Source organism: Myotis davidii, unplaced genomic scaffold (genome assembly GCF_000327345.1).
Source record: "Myotis davidii unplaced genomic scaffold, ASM32734v1 scaffold390, whole genome shotgun sequence".
In the NCBI taxonomy this organism is placed as follows: Eukaryota; Metazoa; Chordata; class Mammalia; order Chiroptera; family Vespertilionidae; genus Myotis; species Myotis davidii.
Genome location: NW_006282748.1, coordinates 1,068,493 through 1,084,944, shown reverse-complemented (window position 1 = coordinate 1,084,944; position 16,452 = coordinate 1,068,493). Strand labels below are relative to the sequence as shown.

Genomic DNA, 16,452 nt, shown 5'->3' with positions numbered 1-16,452 from the left:
AAAAAACAAAAACAAAAAAAACCCTGAAGCCCACAATGTGACAATAGTGTCACAATATCCATTGATGGAAAAAGTGAGCAGTGTTTTTCCATGATGTTCTTTTATTCTAATTAATTTCATATAGAAAGAGGAAAGCTAATCCATTCTATTTGTGGTCTCTGTTAAAGTCCTGAAAATTACCTTATATATTCATTATGTTCTTTTTTTAGTTTTTCAATTACAGTTTGCATTCGTTATTATTTTGAATGAGTTTCAGGTGTAGAGCATAGTGGTTAGACAATCATATACTTTACAAAGTGGTCCCCCGGATGTTTCCAGTACCCACCTGGCACCATACATACTTATTACAATATTACTGACTGTGTTCCCTGTGCTGCACTTCACTCCCCATGACTGTTTTGTAACTGCCAATTTGTACTTCTTAATCCCTTTGCCTTTTTCACCCAGCCCCCCATCCACCCTCCCCTCTGGTAACCATCAGTCTGTTATTCTCTGTATCTATACATCAGTATCTATTTTGTTTATTAACTTATGCTATTCTTTAGATTCCACCTACCATACCCTGTGAAGATCAACAGTTGTATTTCCCAGTCCTCTTAGAGGGAGCTCAAATTAGGTAATGGGTCCCAAATTGGCTAGATTGCTATGTATTTCAAAAAAAAAAAATAATTGGCAGCAAAATGTAAGATTTCATTCCTTCTTTTTATGGCTAAGAATTATGTTTTTGTTTTTCACAGTAATTCCTCATGGACTCTCAATCTCTAGGGCCAATTTTTATTTCATTTTGCCCCACAGATAAGTTTTCTGTCCTGTACAAAGCATGATCATGCTCCAAGGTTGCTTTGGATTTAGAAAATAGAATAACTTTCAGACTGTTGTTTTTGAGTTGTGATGCCTACATCTCATAAGGTTAACCATCTTTTTGATATTAGTAGCTTTTGATTCTTGTGAGAATATAATTGTCACTTTTCTTCATGTGAGTGTTATTTGATTGTGAATATTGAAGATAAGCTTCAATTTAATATATTTTCAAGGGAAAGGAAAATATATTTTGGGTATATATACATAATATACCCTTTCCCTGGCTCTCATAGCATTTCTATTAAGTACAATAGTAGTTGAGATGTCTATTCTGGCTTTTTTAATTTCTATGACATGTACATTCCAGTTAAAATATAAGACAGAATTTGGGTTTGTGGGCAAAATAGTACAAATGCAAGAAAATGTTCAATATTTGCTTTATCCCCTTCCTAAAAGAAAATATATCAATGGATATTTGGCGTTTTCCTAGTCTGAACACAGAGATTAATAGCTGAAATGAACTGGCTGATGAAGAGTGTGTGACGTCAGATAGGAAGAGAGGATTAAAGACCAGGAAGTGCTGTGATTGGACAGCAAGCCTGCTGTTGTGCAGACATGGCCTGTCAGAGTAAGCTTGGCTTCTTGACACTGTCTTGAAGCTAAAAATTGCATTATTGGAAAGTCCCCTATTAGGGTTGTGAGTAATACCACTTGACTGTCTTTTGTTTAAACTATAATTTATGCATCAAAATTAAAGTTGTCTTCTATTGTTGATATCATAGAAAGCCACAGAATTACCCTAGAATTCATTGCCACGTCTTGAGACTTGGGATGGTTGACTTCTGATTCACCATTACTATTGTGGTCCAGGGCCATGGCTGGCAGGAGACAACAGAATAACTTGGATATTTGAGGTAGAAATACTTTAGATGACTTTATTGAAACTATACAGGCTATCATAGCTCGGTTGTATTTCTCAAAAACTCCTGCCCACATCTCAGTTCACCTAGTTATAGCAACATCCATGATGCCATCAAACTAGCTCACATCAGAACATGGAGAAACAATTTTGTTATGTGAACCTCAGCAACCTGACACAGCCTGGACCCACAACTCGACCTAGGTTTGCTCTCTCTTTCATTCCTGTGCTTTCCCAAAGCTGCTTTGCAATCCTTCTCCCTTCTGCTTTGTCTTCTACTTCATCTCCTCTTCTTGTACTAGTCATCGTTCTTGCTCCCATCTCTCCCTGTCTCCTTCCATCTCTCTCTCCATCCCTTCCTTTCTTCCTCCATTTCCTAATCATTCACAAAGTAACTAAAAAGTCCTCCACCCTCAAAACATATTTCTTCTTTTTTATTGATTTTAGAGAGGATGAAGGGAGGGAGTGAGAGAGGAGAGGAGAGGAGGAGGAGAAGAGAGGAGAGGAGAGGAGAAGAGAAGGGACATCGATTGGTTGCCTCCCCTATATGTCCCATCTGGGGATGAAACCCTCAACCTAGGTATGTGCCCTGACCAGGAATCAAACCTGTGACCTTCCAGTGCATGGGATGATGACATTCCAACCAACTGAGCCACACTAGCCAGGACACAAATTTTTTTCTATTAAGGAAAAACTATATAGTATTAAATTCATATACTCATTCACACTAATTTGGCTTTTAAAAATGGGAATTGATGGTAAAGGAGGAATTGGTGTATAGCTTCCCAGGGACTGTGCTTTTCAAAGTGACAGCACTCACTTGAATGGGTGAGCCCTGGCCTGTTTAGTTTTTATCTGCTAGTACATCAAATAGGGTCGAGAACTGGGGGCTGCAGAAGAATGTAAAACCAGAGGCTTTCAGCTGATCTTGCTGACTTCTATAGAGCGCATTCAGCACATCACAGAAGGTTAACTAATTGCGAATATCTTCACAATCAATAGACAAACAAGCGTCAAAAACAGTACTCTAAGCTGCATCGGCTTCTGGGATTTTAAAAACCATTAGGAGTCAAGAAGAATCCTTCAGCTTGTAAACCTAAATGTCAAAAATAAAATCTTGTATAAATTGAACCATGAAAGAGTCTGTAGAATACCACGTGCGTCTATCTTTTTTTTTTTTTTAATTCTACACACCATCCCTGGAACGTAAGGGTGAGTGAATGGTTGTCAAAAAAGAGAAGTTATAGCTGTGCACTGTACCATCCTTGGATTTAACCATGGGAAAGATGATCATTATTGAGCTAGAAGTTAGCTAAGCTTTTCATCTCCCTTTCTTCCCCGGAGGAAGTTAAAATGCAATGTTGTAATTCAATTCTCTGCTCCTCCCATCCTTTCAAGTAAGACAACTTGTCCTGTGGTTGCTTAGACCAGAGGAGAAGTAATTCAGAAGCATGATTCTTTCATTTAAAAGACTATCATCTCCAGTTGCAACTAGTCATGACTTCTGGATGGAATCCAAACAACTCCATTTAATCAGAATGATTTCCTTCCATAGGCATTCTCTGCTGTACCACTACCCACAAGTCAATGTTCAATAAATTTCAGCCATTTCTTCCAAATACACTGCAATCATATTTTATAAATCTACCAATGTGTTGGTTTTTCCGAGCCACCGATAAATTAGACCCTTCTTGTTTTATCCTAAGGTATCTGTCTAGTTATGTACTCAGAGACTTCAACCAGAAACAGTAATGGTCTTCCTTTTATGAAGCCAGTCACAAGTATGGAGGGGACAGTCTGGAATGAAACAGCTCCTTTTAGGAGCAGCTGTGGTGATGTGTGAGCACTGGGACAGATGGCCCATTTTCTTGTGAAAGAAGTCTACGTCCCACAAGCTATCAACATCCAACAGCTTCACTAACAAAGCTTGAAGATAAGAATCCAGTCAAGAGGAGCTCAGATGTTTGCCATGTTGTGTCTGAATCCTGTGTGTCAGGGGCCTAGCTTTATTCTGTAGACCACCTAGTCTGTTCATTGCGGAGGACAGTAGTGCCTTTTGACTGTGCTGGCCAATGGCACAATACATTCAGCAAATGCCCTCTTAACGCCTAGATTGTTGTCTTTGACGGGGATTACAAAAACATGGATTTCTTGAGAAGTGCCTTCCCACCTGTGTTTGGATCCTAAATTTTGGGAAGATCTTGGCAGCCAGGGTATCTAGGAGATGCTCAGAGAACAGTCGTTACGGTCATGAAGACTTTTCAAAGCACAAGCTCCTCCTTTTAAGTGGTTAGAATAGGAAAAGAATTCTTGAAAACAGCCACGGAATATTGGACTAGATGTAACCTTGAAAGATTTTATTTATCCCTTCTATGTTAGCTTTCCATCTAAGACCAAAGACTGTAGTCTATTTTAGAAACCCTCCAAGGAAAGGAATTTCCCATAACCTTTTCCCCTGTTAATACTCTTTTAACTTCTACCAAGGCCGCCATTAGAAAATTCTCGATCATCTATATGTTTCTAATGCTCCTTGCTGCAGCTCAGACCTGGTTCCTTTGCTTTCTCGTCTGCTGTCCCTATCCTCCACACAGGGCCTATCATTGCTGAAGCCCGTTATTACATCACTTCTTGGCTTCTTCTCTGAGGCTAAATAATGAAAGATTTTCCCCTCTTTTTGTAGGTCATATTTTTTAACTCTTAATTATTTTTGTTGTTGCAAATTTGATTGGGGATTTCCTGTGTCTGGAAATGCCTTGAACTTTGTAGCCCAAACACTTATTCTGTTACCTCTTAAAATACACCAAATAGAATGAGACTAAGAGAATGAAGAAGCTGCAAAGAAAACAAAACATCACAAAAGCCAAATATAAAACCACCGGATAGTTATCTCTGGGCATGGTCTTGTTTTTTGGCTGTTTATATCAGATGCAAATATATTATAATTAATGTTCATATCTGCTTGGCCCTGACATAAGGCATGGTGAGTTGGAATGTTTTATTGGGTTATCCTTGTGAGTTTGCATGAAGGCATGCTAGCCAGGCACCGTGCTGAATATGACCTTGTGCACTACTGTTTTCTAAGTGAATGTAGGAGCTGCTCTTATGGTTACAAAAATTCAAGTTCAGGCCTGGCTGGCATAGCTCAGTGGTTGAGCATCGATCTATGAACCAGCTGGTCACAGTTCGATCCCCGGTCAGGCCGTATGCCTAGGTTGTGGGCTCAATCCCGTGTGGGGCATGCAGAAGGCAGCCAATCAATGATTCTCTCTCATCATTGATGTTTCTCTCTCCCCACCCTCTCCCTTCCTTTCTGAAATCAATTTTTTAAAAAGTATTTAAATTTAAAAAAAAGAAAAAATCAAGTTCATTAAAAATTCTCCTGAATTAGAAGTAGCTTTCTGTCATTACTGTTTTTAAATCAAATAATATTAAAATTACACCTACTCTCTCATGGTAGCCCCCAATTTTTTTCTGATTTCAAAAACTATATTAAAACAAGCTCTTGTAATCCAAACTAGAGGCCTGATGCACGAAATTCGTGCAAGAGTAGGCCTTCCTTCCCCTGGCTGCTAGCACCGGCTTCCCTCTGGCACCTGGGACCCAGGCTTCCCTCTGGCCACTGGCAGGTACCTGGGACCCGAGTTTCGTCCAGGAAGGTCGTCCAGAAGGATGTCTGGTCTAATTAGCATACTATGCTCTTATTATTATAGTTTGTGATCAGTCTTCCATAACACTGCCAAAGACTTTGTCCTATAGGATATCGTTGAATTTCCTATTATTCAAAACCATTTCCCCTGTATTTTAATTATTAGTGTAAGTAGTAATTCTGGATTGGAGAATGGAGGCATTTCCAAAAACACATAGAAAAATGATTAAAAACAACCTCAGTTATTCTGAAGGCAATCGAGGATAACATAGAGCTGCCTTGATTAAGTTACTCTTACATGTTATCTGAGAAAAAAGTTTTTAAAATACATTTTGATACTATTTATCCACTGGAGCTTTAACTTCACTGGGAACATGGTTCTGAGAGTGGTGAGAATGTTGACTGATGTTCATTCCACATGGGATTACACCACTTTCTGAATCAGAGTTTCCTGCTATTGCAATATATTTTTTCATTTTTTCCTGAGAAACAATCCATTTGAGTTCATTACATGGCCATTTGTGAGTCTGGGGCATTGTACTTGTTTGTGACTACGATGAAGTCATCGTGGGCTGGGTCTGTCTGTGGACACAGAGTCAACAGGAGAGCGTGCAGCTGCTCAGAGAAGCAGGCAGTGCAAGCGGTCACCCGGATATTTCCACCCCAAATCCTGCTGTCCCAAAGTCATGGGTTTTTCATTAATCATCAAGATTTGTTTGTCTTTGATTTACTCATTACTTTCTGTACATAGACATCACTCTGTTGAACTTATTCTTTTTATAGAACTTATTATTGATGCGTAATAGTCTGAGAGAAAGTACACAGATCCTAAGTGTTTAAGAAGACGAACTGCTACAGACGGAGCACACCTGTGTAGCCGGTACCCAGACCAGGAGCCAGAACGTGACCAGCACCTCAGCACCTCTCCTTGGGCCCCTTCCTGGCACTAACCCTCCTCACCTTGGGATACCGCTCTCCTGTGTTGCTTGTTTTTATATTTCATACAAATGGAATTATACATGGTGCATTTTTTTGTTTGGCTTCTTTCATTCTTCATTACATTTATGAGATTCAGGTACATTTATCATGTGTTTGTTCATTCTTACTGTTGTGCAATGTTGCATTGATTAATACCACATCATTCATTCATTCTGCTGTTAACAGGCCTTTAAATAGTTTCCTTTCTGGGAAGGAGATGAGGGCTGTTATGAATATTCTATAGACATTCTAGTTCGTCTCTTTTGGTGAAAGTATATATACACACATACGGTACTGTTGGACTTATAGATGGAGGTTGCATTGCTGGGTCATAGGGTGTGCAGATGTTCAGATTTAGTAGATAAGCCAGTTTTTCAGAGCGGTTGTAAGTACTTATACTCACACCAGCGATGTATGAGAGTTCCAGTTGCTCTACCTCCTCACCAGTATTTGGCATTTTCTACCTTTTATCTTTTTAGCCATTACGGTGGATATATATTGAATGGGATTTAATTTAAATTTCTTTGATAATAATGAACCTGTGTACCTTTTCATATGATTATTAATAATTTGTATATTTATGTTTGTGAACTGTCCAAGTATTTTGTCCATTTTTCCATCAGTTAACTTTCTTTTTGTTACTGTTTCACAGGAATTCTATATAATCTGGTTATGGGTTCTTTGTTGCATATATGTGTTGGAAATACTTTCTTCTCCTCTCTGGCTTGCCTTTTCACTCTTTCAAGGGGGTCTTTTGGTAAGCAAGTATTCCTAATATTTGAAAAGTCCCAATTTATTATTTTTTCTTTTATGGTTTGTTCTTTGTGTGTGCAGTTTAAGAAAGTTTCCTATTTCAAGTTCTGTGCTTTCCTCTAACACCTTTATTTAGATTTATAATTCATCTGACTTGATATCCATATATTGTATGGTATCGAGATCAAGATGTTACCGACCCTTCCAGGTTGGGGACCCAAAACAACGCCCTTCTGTCCATTGCCATTCACTCCAGTAGAATGAGACTGAGGTCGATAAAGTGGAGCAGAAACTTTATTCTTTGATCGAGGCATGGAGAAGGGGTAGCTGACGCTCTCACGGCACCTTCTCCCTGGCTGGGGAGGAGCCTTCTGTGTGTACAGGCTGTGGTGTGGAGCAATGACATTCCTTGAGGCAGGCGTAGTTATTTTCCTGTTGCACTCGGCTCTTTTGTACATGATTCTTTTGTACATGATGCCCCGTCGGCATCTTGGCCTTTGCGCTCGGCCCTCCTCATTTTGCAGTCGGGAATCCTTCTTAGTTCCTGTAAGCAAGCACAGCTTCTGACACGGTGTAGGTATTGAGAAACATTGGGGTATTTTGGATGACAGCCCAGTGACAAAGATACTTTTTCACTGGATGTCCCAACCCAACATCAGTTTACTTACTTTTAAGGACAATGTGTCCACAAAATGTAGTTCCATTGAATTTATTTTTCCTGGAGAGAATTACTAATGATTCTCAGAAAAAAAACGTAAACCTAATAATGATTTGAAATGTAATATAATGTATAGATTATTTCACGCTAATGTAAATTGAAATGTTTCTTAAAAGTTTTTCTGTTAGAATTTAGTTTGTAAATTTAGCAATTTATTCCACAGTAAAGTTATTTACAATGCACAAAGCACAATCATTTAAAAAATAAATTATTATTTTTATTTTGTCATTTGTATTCAATTCAACACATGTGTATCCTGTATCTGTGAGAATTTGGGATGGTTGGAAATATGGTTGAAGTTTTGAGCTCCATTTTTACGTCATATGATAAAATTGTCACACATATGTCAGTCATAAGACTTTTTCTTAGTATTCAAAATTATATTAATAAAGAGAGGTATAAGGTGAGAACTTTTATTACTTCCACGATGACCTCACACCCTCTTGTGTAAGGCCTCTGCACTAAGTCTTCCACTAGTAATGACGCAGATCTTCTAAGGCATTAAACATGGAAAGAATATAAAAGTTTCATTTCTGTATTTGGAATGCCTCTGAATCTTCCTCTTTTATGTCCTTTCTGCTTAATCTTATTTGTTTTTCTTTTTATTATTTGTTCTAGGTTGTCCTGGTCAGTGGACATCTGGACAGCTGGGACGTTGGGCAGGGCGCCATGGATGATGGTGGTGGAGCCTTTATATCATGGGAAGCACTCTCACTTATCCAAGATCTTGGTAAATATTTAGAAAGTTGTTAACCAAAGGGCGAGGGTCTCTGTGGTGACATGTTTAACTCAACACACAAAATAGTCAACAGAGTAGTTCCTGTAGATTCTCCTGAGGTTGAGATGCTTTTTTGTTAGTTGACTCCAAGAAAAGAACTAATTTGTCCCCTTAAAAATTTTTTTTTAATTCATGTGTCTGCCAGACAACCAAAATATCCACTATGATCAGCCACTGGGGAAAATGAACAAGCAAATGAAACCCTAGCAACTGCAACCACATCAGCTAGAGACTATGTAAGGATACTATGACGAAATGCAAAGAAAAACCACCAGCCCCCTCTACTTCCTTTTCTTTGTTCATCTCTTTTTAAACTCGCATTTATTTTACTTCTATCTCCCCACCCCCTCTCTTTTGGCAACTATCCACTTGGTCTCTATATCTATGGTCCTGTTTCTCTTTTGTTTTTAGTATTCCACAAATAATATTGTATTTATCTTTTATTGCCTGGCTTATTTCATGTGGCATAATAGACTCTAGGTCCAACCATGTTTGTTGTTGCAAATACCAAGAGTGAATTCTTTTCTATGGCTGAGTAATATTCGTGTGTGTGTGTGTGTGTGTGTGTGTACCGCATTTTCTTTATTCATCTATTGTTGGACATCTATGTTGCTTCCATACTTTGGCTACCACTAGGGCTGCAGTGAACACATAGGGGTGCCTATATCTTTTGTATTGGTGTTATTGTTTTCTTTGGATACATACCCAAAAGCATAATTCCTGGGTCATACGGCAGCTGTATTTTTTTAAAGTCTCCATACTGTTTTCCATAGTGGCTGCATCAATTTTCAATCCCACGGAAAATTATCAGGCTGTTAGAAGAGCTTCACTCTCCATACAGTTTTTTCCATAGTGGCTGCACCAGTCTGCTTTCCCACCACTAGTGCATGAGGGTTGTCTTTTCACCACATCCTTGCCAACACTTGTTATTTGTTGATTTATTGATGATAGCCATCCTAACAGGTGCGATGTGATCTCTCCTTGTGGATTTAATTTGCTTTTCCCTGGTGATTAATAATGTTGGCCATCTTTTCATATATCTGTTGGCCATCTCTATGTCCTGTTAGGAGAAATGTCTATTTACTTTTCTTTGCCCATTTTTAAATTGGATTTTTTTTGTGTGTGTTTGTGTTTTTTTTTGGGGGGGCGGGTGTTAAGTTACATAAGTTCTTAAATATCTTGTATATTAACCCTTTTGGGATGTATCACTTCGAATATCTTCTCCCAGGCAGAAGGTTGTCTTTTTGTTTTGTTGATGATTTCCTTTGCTGTGCAAAAACTTTTTAGTTTGATATAGTCCCATCTGTTTATTTTTTCTTTTGTGCCCTTGCTCAAGGAGACATATCCAAAAATATGTTCCTAAGAACCTTCTCAAAGAGTTTACTGCCTATGTTTTCTTCTAGGAGTGTTATGGTTTCAGGTCTTACATTTAATCTTTATTTTGAGTTTATTTCTGTACATAGTGTAAGAATAGTGGTCTGATTTTATAATTTTAATTGTATCTGTCCAGTTTTCTTAATACCACTTTTTGAAGAGACTGTCTTTACCCATTGTATAACCTTGCTTCCTTTGCTGTAGATTAATTGAGCTATAAACAAGGATTTACTTATGGGCTCTCTATTCTAAACATTGATCTATATATCTGTTTTTATGCTAGTACTATACTATTTTGATTATTTTGACTTTGGAGTATAGTATATGTAACTTTGTAGTGTCTAGTAGATAACTTTGTAGTATCAAGAATATTTGCCGGTGATTTTTATTTTTTTCATAATATCTTTGTTTGGTTTTGGTATCAGGGTAATGTTGGCTCCATAAAATGAACCTGGAAGCATTCCTTCCTCTTTAACTTTTTAAATTCCTTATTCATTTCAAGGAAATTATCAGGCTGTTAGGATAGCTTTGCTACAGTTTTCTTTGTACGATAGAAGTCAGAGAAAGAAATGTAGGGCTGAATGAATGATTCCTTTAGCCATAATAAGGAATTCAGGCTTAAATATTGGACTTTCCGGGTAAACCTAAACATGGAAGAGATGGGCAGACATAAAAATGAATGGCTAATGGTGAAAGCAGTTTATTTTTATGACCTTATTGGTAAGCAAAAAAACATACTTTTTTTTCTTTGTGTCCTGGTCCAAAAGGTGGATTTTATATGAGGTTAGAAATAATGAAATAGTCTGAAGTGAGAGTTCTGTGTCTGAATTAAATGCCTTATTAGTAGAATGTTTCATATTACAACAGTGGAGAAATCTCAGTTTCAGATGTAGTAAAGATCAGAACAGTGCCTTTCGTGTAGGCTTTCCATTGCTTACTTAAGTATTTATGTGTTTAAATTTATTCTTTTTATCCAGCCTTTAATGAACCCCGCTAGCCCTGTAAATTGACCCATTAAATAATTGTTTATCTTAACAGTACTCTTGCTTGGGGCAAATTTTTTGGTGTATCATTTTGATTTATGTTTGTGTGTGTGTGTGTTTTAAAAATGGAGAAATGGGAAGATTACTATCCATTTATTTTTACTTCTAAAATAGACCAGTATTTCCCAACCTTGGCACTACTGACATTTGGGGCCAGATGATTTTGTTGTGAGGTCTGTTCTGTGTGTTGTAGGATGTTTAGAAGTATCCCTGACTTTTTCCTACTAAATACTCATAGCACGATCTCCCCACAAATTGTGATACCCAAAAATGTCTCTAGACATTGCCAAATGTCACCTGGTGGGTTGGAGGTGAGGGAGGCATAAAATGGCCATGAATAAAATAAACTAATAAAAAAAGTCTCTGGGAGACCTAATACAGGGTCATGTTTTTGGAAAGGAATCTAACTAGAAGCCTTATGTTGTATATACTTAAACTTTTAACAGCATCACCCTACTGAGAACCTACTATGTAAAAGCATTTTGCAAAATCTGGGCATACAGAGAGATATAAAGCATATCATATTCTTTTCTTGAACTTAAGTTTTATTTTTCAATTACAAGTTACATTCAATATTATTTTGAGTTGAAGATGTACACATGTAACTACACACATAATTACAAATATAGACATCATTTCAAAGTCTGCTTATAGTACTGGGTAAGGTTTGAGAGAGATAAAGTCCAGGAAATAAAACTGGAAAACACACAATCCTTCAGAGAAGATCTCGAAGACTTTATATGTGAATTCTTTCCTCCTCTCCCTTCCCTTAAAAATGATTCCCTTGGCTATTTGTTCTCTGAAGTTAAGGTCCTAGGGATAAGGCAGTGAGATATCATACATTTTCCTCCTTATAAGTCATAGATAATTACTAGTATTTTGGAAGTTCATTTTATTTCAGTGTGTTCAGCCACCTTGATTGGAATCAGAATGGTAGAGTGCAAAGGGAACCAGACCAATTTGAACTGAATTTGAGTTCACTGTGCTACAAACTACTTTATTTAGCTTTGGGCAGGTCATTTGAACTCTCTGGGCTTCATTTTCTTCATCTCTATTCAACTCTAAGCTTCCAGGGTATTTTATCTGCTTTCGATGGGAATAACAATTATGTCTTCTCTAGGCTTTGAATCTTACTTCTTTCGTACTTGGCATAGGACTCTAAATCACTGCTAATTGAGTTGGATTCACTTGCATGGATAAATGTCAAACACCAGGCAAAGGTGACGTATCTTTTCCAGCTTTGAAAGTACTCTGACTTCAGTAGCTTTTGATGGCTAGTCATCATTCCTTAATTCAGGGCTTAACTCTCTTACATATTTCTGAAAACCTCTGTAAATGTATGAATAAAACTCTAAAATAGAGACTACCATTTCTTTTGAAGAAAGGTGTTAGGAGGCAGAATGCAGGTATACTGTTTAAAAAGCGTACTGCCAGGGTTCAAATCCCAGTTCTGCAACTTACTGCCTTAAGCAAGTTACTTTGCCTTCTATGCTTCTATTCTCTCATCTCTGATATTAATAGTTCCTACCTCATAGGGTTGCTTTAAAAATTAATCTATTTACATAATGTACTTAGACCAGTACCTAACCCAACCCAAGTACCATTAAATGTTAACTTTTATTACTTAGTAAGCATGACTCCGTCAGTAGCATGTTTTTATGCAAGGGAGAATGATAAATTTTGTAGCCTCATTCCCATCAGTGATTACTTTGCCTCCTAACTTAACATGTTAGTTATACTGATGTAACTGTAGAGCCAGCTGCTATGGTATCCCTAAATATCCTTTCCCTATACTTTTTAAGTCGCCATCTCTTGTACGATGGAAATCGAGTGACTCCTTTACTTTTATACGTTTTCTTCCTAAATATTCAGGAGTCCAAATTTATCCTGGTCACTTCCTGCTTTCACTTCCTGAATGATAGTCACCACTCAGTACCTCACTTGTGTGAATGACCCATTGAGCCTTACTCTTTAACTTAAAAATTAAAATGGGTGTGGATTTCTATTTGTAGATCGCCTATGTGTTTTAATATGAAGAGTGGGGCTCAGCATGTGCCACTTAAGTTCTAGATGACAGTTACTGATAAACTTGAATAAGAAATAGGACTTTAGGCTAGAGGCCAAGACATGGGTTCATAATTATGTTACTTAATTACATCGAGCCCAAGCTGTTTAATTGGTGAAATATGAAAGCTCCGTGGCAACCTGTTTTTCCAAGAAAATGGGACTCCTTTTGGCTGCTGTTACTTGGATGACATGTCATACAGCATGCCTGCTGCCGTCTCTCAGTGGAGCTTGCTAATGTGAAGTGTTGGTGCGGTGGGGCTTTCTGATATTTAGGAATATTGTTCTATGATTCCTCCTTCTTGTCTCTTCTCCGTTGTTCTCTTCCTTCACTATCCTTTTTTAAAAATATTTTTTTATTGATGTTAGAGAGGAAAGCCTGACCAGGAATCGAACCATGACCTCCTGGTTCATAGGTCAGTGCTCAACCACTGAGCCATACCACTCAGACCTTGCTCTATTCTTATAGATTCACTCTTTTGCCCAAGCCATTAGCTAAGCCTATATTTAATTAATCTAACAGGAGAGGTATTTGTCCTTCACAAATATAATCAGTCACTCCTGAGTAACTGTCAACAGAAGGCTATTCACAGTGAAATGCTATTGAATACCTTTTTGTTTCTGTGCTTTACTGGACTTGAAACTATTTGTGTGAAATGTCTCTCCTTGGAATGGTCTAGTGTCAGTGGACAAAACTTAAGGCCAAACCTTTGCTTCAAAATATCCATTTGGAATTAATAAACTAAACCATCATCCACCCCAAAATTTTTCCAACTTTACTGTTTTCTGTCAAGTTAGAATTTTGAGTTTGAAGACCTTACCAAGGGAAACACATTACAACGAGCAGTACTACCTGGTTGTTGAAATATGGGATATATATTAAACATCTTTCTAGAGAAATTTCGTGCACCGGGCCTCTAGTATTATATAGGCTTCAAGTGTATGATTTTATAACACAATATCTGTATATTACATTGTGTGTTTTACCACCCAAAGTCAAGAGCTTCATTTTTTTTCTGTTCACTTTGCTCTCTCTGCCAATGTCCTTGACCTAGTAACACTGTATACAAGGATTTATAACACTCCGGAAGAAGAAAAATAATAGTAAACACAGGAAATAGCTGCCAAAGGCATCATAATGTACTAGAAAGTAACTTGTTTGAAATATAGAAAAAAAGGGAGAGAAAACAAAGAATCAAATTTAGTGCTTACTGTTTGCAATTTGCCCTGCTGAGTGAATTCTCCAGTAATCTTTCCATTTTTTAAAATAGTCAAAACCCCACAATTTCTAGGCATTCTTAGAAGGTCCTCATGCATAGCAACTAAAGATGACCTCTGAGGCTTTTATTACTGTACTTTCTCTATAATAATGGTATTTTTTAAAAGGAATATACTTAAAATATGATGGAAACTGTTGTGAGTTTCTGCTTTGATTAATGTGAATGGGAAAATATATGTCAGGAAATGTTTCAGAGGCTATATTTCTGTTCTCATCACCATAGACTATATATCCATTTAGCCATCCATATTCACTTGTTTCAGGCAGCACGTTGGAACAAAGAAATATTTTATGAATCTCATTCTGGAATTATCCCTTTTCTGAAAGAGAGAAATATGAATTTATCTTTCATAGTTGAATAATTTTCGATGAAATCATTTGAATCTCATTATTGGACACAAATGATGAGTAAGAGGAATATTTGAATGGATTGCCTTCCTGGAACTTTACTATATGTTGCTGCAAAAGAATGGTGGTTAAACTTATAAAGCAGAGATTTGTGATAAAAATGCCAAATATATACCAAAAGAACCATGGATCTTATATTTTCATGTAATATAATAAACCGACATTAATTGAACCATAGATCAACAAACATTAATTCAACACCTGGGAGAAGGGAGGAGAGAACCGAAATTTATGGGACGTCTTATGACCTTCTTAAATCCTCCAAGCAGCCTGCTGAGGGTTGTCTCTCTCGGGCAGGTGACTGGGCCTGTCTGTGTTTTAGCTCCTGATCAGTAAAATAAATGGCACTGTGCTTGCAGGGCTGTTGTATGCATCAAACGCGTATCTGTCAGAGTTGCAAAGATGAAGAGTCCGTGGCACATAGTGCTGCTACTGGCAGTGTGCTCCCACTGACTCATAATTCAAATGGAGCTCTTTGGTGAAGCGATTTCAGGCACAGGGAGGCAAGGTAACCTGAGGGAGGTTATAGTAAGATAAACATCACTAACGCCCTATGACATTTTATAACAGTAGCAACATGTTACTGATTACCCATGTATAAAGTTCTATTTGTTAAAAAAAACAATTGACAGTAGCAGTGAATGCCCTTGCTGTAGGACTTAAATGAAGTAGGATCAACATGCGATTTCTCATCCAGCTCATCTAGCCATCCAGCTAGACTAATGTGAGGAGGAGAGTAGACTCTTTCTGATGAAGGATGAAGTAACAGTGGCAGTTAGTTACACTTCTTCTCACGCCACTTCTTCAAAATAGACTCACCCCGGTTGAAAACTGACTTCTGCACATGGGCCAGGAAATTTCAATTGCACTGTATGTGTGTGCCTGCACGTGGTATTTTATGGAAGAGCCACACTCAAGGGGCCAAAGAGCCGCAGGTGGCTTGCGAGCCGCGGTTTGCCAACCACTGTACTAGAGCACGGTACCAAACTCTGAGCGAAGAGCTGGGGATGCGCTCTCATTGCGTCTAGAAGGTGGGAATTATTCTCATTCCTTTACCTGGTGCTACTTACAACTGACACAAGCAGAAAGGCTCATTTATTCATTGTTAATGTTTTTCTTTAGGTCTTTCTTTACCCTTTTATTTAAAACTAGGAAATACTTAAGAAGTAAAAATTGCCCTGGCCAGTTTGGTCAGTAGAGTGTTGGCCTGCAGACCTAAGGGTCACGGGTTCATTTCCAGTCAAGGCTACATACCTCGGTTGCAGGCTCAATTCCCGGCCCCAGTACGGGTGAGAACTGAAGGCAACCAATCAATGTCTCTCTCTCACATCTATGTTTTTCTCTCTCATCGATGTTTCTCTCTCTCTCTCTCTCTCTCTCTCTCTCTCTCTCTCTCTCTCCTCTCTCTCTCTTCCTCCTCTCTCCCCTCCATTCAATCTTAAAATAAAACACAGAAGGAAGCAAATAAGAGAGGGGGGCCCTGCACACCTGGCTTGGGGCCGGCTGGCCCGCGATGAAATTGATTGATTGAAGCTCCAGGTCCCCGTCCACTTGCAGGTGAGTGACCATCTGTAGAGGGATCCGGTGCCCAAACTCATAGAACGGATTTCCATTTATCACCACCTGGAGGGCAGGGTAAGGTCAGAGTCAACATCCATGCCCTGGGAAAGGTAGAGACAGGAAGCAGGGAC

The 16,452-nt window shown here is 38.2% G+C and overlaps 1 protein-coding gene across 1 annotated transcript in view; it reads left to right on the top strand.

Annotated features, from left to right (window-relative positions):
• Window positions 1-16,452, top strand: part of CPQ (carboxypeptidase Q) — a 274,252-nt gene that overhangs the window by 139,636 nt on the left and 118,164 nt on the right. The window contains exon 4 of the mRNA XM_006753183.2: window positions 8,434-8,545. Within this exon, the coding sequence (XP_006753246.1) occupies window positions 8,434-8,545 (112 nt within the window). The remainder of the gene's footprint in view (window positions 1-8,433; window positions 8,546-16,452) is intronic.